This window comes from Aplysia californica, unplaced genomic scaffold (genome assembly GCF_000002075.1).
Source record: "Aplysia californica isolate F4 #8 unplaced genomic scaffold, AplCal3.0 scaffold01171, whole genome shotgun sequence".
Classification (NCBI taxonomy): Eukaryota; Metazoa; Mollusca; class Gastropoda; order Aplysiida; family Aplysiidae; genus Aplysia; species Aplysia californica.
The window spans coordinates 103,111-108,069 of NW_004798441.1; the positions used below are offsets into that span (position 1 = coordinate 103,111).

At 50.3% G+C, this 4,959-nt stretch overlaps 1 protein-coding gene across 1 annotated transcript in view; it reads right to left on the bottom strand.

The window, feature by feature from the left end:
• Positions 1-463: 463 nt before the first annotated feature.
• LOC101863862 (filaggrin) overlaps positions 464-4,959 on the bottom strand; it is a gene marked incomplete at both ends in the record, with an annotated part of 60,639 nt that continues 56,143 nt past the window's right edge. The window contains 1 exon segment of the mRNA XM_013090192.1: positions 464-1,748. Within this exon segment, the coding sequence (XP_012945646.1) occupies positions 464-1,748 (1,285 nt within the window).

The window sequence follows — 4,959 nt, forward strand, 5'->3', positions numbered from 1 at the left end:
CTCTCTCTCTCTCTCTCACACACACACACACACACACACACACACACACACACACACACACACACAAAGAAACAATAACCATAAAAAGATTGTTATAAATAAAATGCGCCAACACACAGACCAACAAAACAAAACACAGATAGCTTTAAAAACCCAGTACTCACCCGTCCGTGTCCGCCGCAGTTGAGGGACCGCTCTCCTCCATACCACTTCCGCTCTTCTCCCCACTTCCGGCCGCCGCCTGCAGGACTTCCGGGGGCGGGGGAGGGAACTCCTGGTCGCCCGCGTGGACCTCGATCATCTCCCCCTGCCCAGAAGTGGGCGGGGTCGGGGGCGGAGGGATCTCGGGGCCTCTCCTGGGTCTCCACCGAGGGGCGGGGAGAGCCGGGGCGTCGGGGCCAGCTCCGAAATGTGTCTCCATCTTCGAACCCTGCTGCTGCTGTTGGTGCTGATGATGGTGTTGTTGTTGCTGCTGCTGCTGTTGCTGGTGGTAGTTGCGACCTGCTCCCCCTCCTTTCCGGTCCGCCAAAATGTCGTGGTCGGACGCGCTCCTGTCACGGGGCGAGGCTAGTGCTTGATTGGCAGAAGACTGGGCTCCACCCATATTTCCTGTGGTTGTGGTGGTTGAGTTGGCGGGAGTTTTGTGGACCGGAGACAGGTCCGAGTTACTCCGGAGTCGAGAATCTTCCGCGAGGAACGTCCGAGAGGCGATCTGTGGAGCCACGGGCTGCACACTGACTGATGACGGCACCGCTGACGTAGCGGAAGTGTTATTGTTACTGTTGTTGTTGTTGTTGCCAATGGCAACGTAGGACACGCCCCCTGCTGAGAGAACGGATGTGTGGGACGGGGGAGGGGGGTCTTTGGAGGAGGAAGAGGAGGAGGCGTATGGCCTGTACTGAGAGGTCACATTGGTTGAGGGGAGCGACGATGAGGGCTGAGATGATGAGGAGGAGGGGGAGGAGGAAGACGGGGGCGATGAGGTGGAAGCACCGGCAGTGGAGGTTGTGGAGATGATGTTGTTGTTGTGGTGGGAGGAGGGGGAGACTGACGACGGCGGTAACAACGACGACGACGAAAAAGGAACAACTGACGATTGCGAGGAGATAGTAGACGAAACAGCTGAGGAGGAGGAGGCGGCTGCTGACACGGTCGTAGAGGATGAGGAGGAGGAGGACGCGGGTGAAGTGGCCTCTTGCGGGACCATAGGCTCTCGTTTGTACGTGGTGGCGAAATTAATCTTAGTCCGGGAGTGCATTACCGACATGGGCGTGGCATTCACCTGCTGTTGCTGATGTTGATGCTGATGTTGCTGCTGCTGCTGCTGTTGTTGTTGCTGGTGGCTGGTCAACCTTTGCGCCTGCTTCCTCAGCTCGGCAGCGTATTTGTCTTCGCGCGGGGAGCTGTTCTCCCATTGGGTCATCAGACTCCTGAAGTCTCTCTTGCTGTGGTCTACCTGACCACTCTCGCTCTCCTCCTGCCCGGGCAGCGCCTGCTGTTGCTTGATCTGCTTGCCAAGAGGAATCACGTCGAACCGGTTCTTAGAATCGATCCGGTTCTTCGGATCCGGTACCGCCGGGCCGGAGCCGGCGGCGGAGTTTGCCAAAGTCTCCCGATACTTCCTGGGCGGAAGTTCCGGGGGCGTGGTGTCCGGGCTGGGCGTGCGGGGCGGGATGGGGGGCGGGGGGCGGCGCTTGGAGGGGAAGTTCTGGTAGGTGGGCGCCACTAGACTGCCGTCCATGCTGGCACTGTGCGGGGGAGAGAGGGGAGAGGGAAAAGAACGAGAATGTTAGTGCATCTTTTCATCTTTCACCTGAAAGTTTTGTTCTTTAGTTTAGTTTCAGCTTTAGTTAGAATTTTACACACTTGCAACACAATAGGTCGTATTAGTTTTAGATATTGTAAGAGTTTTACGACACTTGTTAAACACAATAAAGTCATCATATAAGTTCCGATGATTAGAGGTGTTTCAAGAGAGTAACAAAAATCAAACATAAAAAAGAAGGAGGGGAGATAAGGATGATAGATGTTTCGCAGGAAAGAAGAAGCAAACCACACCAGAGCACCCGCCAACTAACCACAAACGAAACAACAACAAGCAACAGTAAGCTAAAACCAAATACGTAAGGCGCATCAAGAGGAAAGTCAAAAGGCCCAAAATTCCCTTGAATACTTCCAAGAACATGAACAGTCATGGCTGACACAAACACGAAGGCACAACAAACAAGCAAATACATCGTAATAAGGAAAGCGCAGCCCAAAGGAGTTAACGGCAATAGGACATTCAACTTGTCAGGCGGACGCTAAGCGAAAACAAGACTGACTGGAAAACAACAGCGCCCCCCCTCCCCTCCTTGCATCAGAACACACACACGCAAAACACAACACACACACAGAGGGAGAGACAGAGAGAGAGAGAGAGAGAGAGAGAGAGAGAGAGAGAGAGAGAGAGAGAGAGAGAGAAAAGAACAGAGGTACAATAATTTCACCAACCCCACCCCCCCCCTCCCGAAAACGTACGCACAACTTGAGGAGTAAACACAAGAGTAACCAGCTGGGACTAAGAAAGAGCTCAACTTTTACGACGTTTTTGAGTTCATGAAGGTACACCCAGACCAAAAAAGAGCTCCGGACAATAACAAACGTGGAAAGGAAAAAAACAAACCCAAACAAGTGAGCACCCACCCGCCGCCCGCCACAGGCAGATAGTGAGAGAGAAACAAGATCCTGGCGACATGCACGAGCGAGTACCCACCGAGCGTAAGATAGAACCAAAAAAAAACCCCACCAGGAATGCGAAAACAGCAACGAGTAGACCAAAAGCACCTGCTGCCAACTGGGGAAACGAGAGGCGCTAAAAATAGCCGGCATCGCGCGGAGCGGAAGAGCGTAAACAAATGGAGCATGGTAAAGACCTGGCTTAGACAGTACCCAGGGGGCCAGGAGGTAGGAACGCTTGGAATAACAAGGACTTGTACTTCAAAGATACGGTGAAGTAAACACTGGCACGAATGAAGGTACCTCGAATGAGGTGGCTATGCCAAGCTGGAAAGGAGGATTGGGAGTGGAGGGGTGGGGATGGGAGTGGAGGGGAAGAGGAGTGAACATTTTTGTCCCATTCTTCATTCGGAACTCATTGTTTTATCAGTTTTTGAATTTGTTTGTTGGTTTGTTCGAGGAAAGAGAAGCGCATCTACACAATAATGGTAATTTAGTACTGAGAAAAAGTAAGACAAACACAGGGAAAAATAAAGAAGCAATAGGGAAGTGGGAACTTTCTGCGACGCCTTCCAACCATCCACCACTTTTTAAACAAACAGAAACACATAAGCACATACGAAATATGGGCCACCGAATAAAGTTCTCGAAAAAAAGTATTGATGGAGTTGCAACAAAAATTAGGTAATATACGTGCCGAAAATTAGAGCACCTGCTAACCACCCGCCTGTCATCGAGTTTCAATTAAAATAACTCCTCCATATTCAATTACACCAACAGAATCGACTACCACGAGAAAACAACAACAACAACAACAACAACAACAACAACAACAACAACAACAACAACAGCCCCCACCCCCATCCCTTCACAAATCCCCCAGCTGTCCTTCCTTAAAATAACAGAGGTCCGGAGAAGACCCGCCAAAATTAGACATGACCCGGCCTGGTATGTCCACTGGTTGGTATGTGTGACTGGTCACCACGCACTCCTCCTGTGGCCAGTCCCATTGGGCTCGCTCGCCGGCTGACCGACATGATGTCACTAATTACCGCGTGATAACGACCACTCCAGGTGATGTCCACTCTCATTGTGGGATGGTACAGACTGACCCCAGCCCCAGCCTCACAACACGACATGACATTTATACAGTGGATATTGCCTAAGACGGCCACCCCCTGTCGACGTGAAAAGCGACTGTCTTAGACAGGTGGACGTCTAGAACGATGCCATTGTAATGTAAAAAAAAAGGATAGACGTGGAACGTACTAAAAACTCCCACAAAAACAAAATTTAGAAAAACATTGAACTCAGGCCATTCGCATCGTAGTCCAGCATGATGACACGATGGCTCCTGAGCTAATGGTGTGATCCCGCACGATGAGAAATGTAATAGTTTTAGTAAGAGTTTTACGGCACTCGCAACTGCACAAGGTCATATGAGCGCCAGAAAATTTGAGGTGTTACAAGAGAGTAACAAACAAAAAAGAAGGAGGGGAGATGAGGACGATAGATGTTTGATAGGAAAGAAGGAGCAAACTACACCAGAGCACCCGCCAACTACCCACTGGCCATAAAAATAACATTTCACCGACGTAAAACAATGTTCTGTTCTAATATCTGTACATTCATGTGACTGAGACCCTGTACATCCTGCTATCGCAGTCCTGGTATCTCTACAATTTCAAATGGATACTTCAGACTATCGTAAGTAAACAGCCGCAGAATACCCTGGGCTACAGCTCAACGACACAAAACAAACCTTGATCTAGATTGATCACAACAGATGGAGATGGAGTTGGGAGATTGGGGCTTGATGATAGGGATGTATGTGTGTGTGGGGGGGGGGGGGAGGTGGGGAGACTCAAGTAAAACCAGCTGACCTATTTTCGAATTGGATCTCATTAGATATTTCGAACACAAGTCGATAATTTGTTTGTTTGAGTAAACAGAAGTTCATTGACACACTAATGGTTATTTGGGCAGGGAAACAGTAAGACAGACAGACAGATAGAAACAACAGAGGAAAAGTAAAGAAGTAGGACCTACCAGTAGCACCCTCCAGCCACCCACTCAACAAGTGGACAAGTCGAAAAGTGACGTAACGTAGATGGTCACGGGGAGTGTGACAGCACCACGCCAGTCAGGCAGAGCGTGGCCGGTCAGAGATAGCGAGGTGTGTGTGTGTGTGTGTGTGTGTGTGTGTGTGTGTGTGTGTGTGTGTGTGTGTGTGTGTGTGTG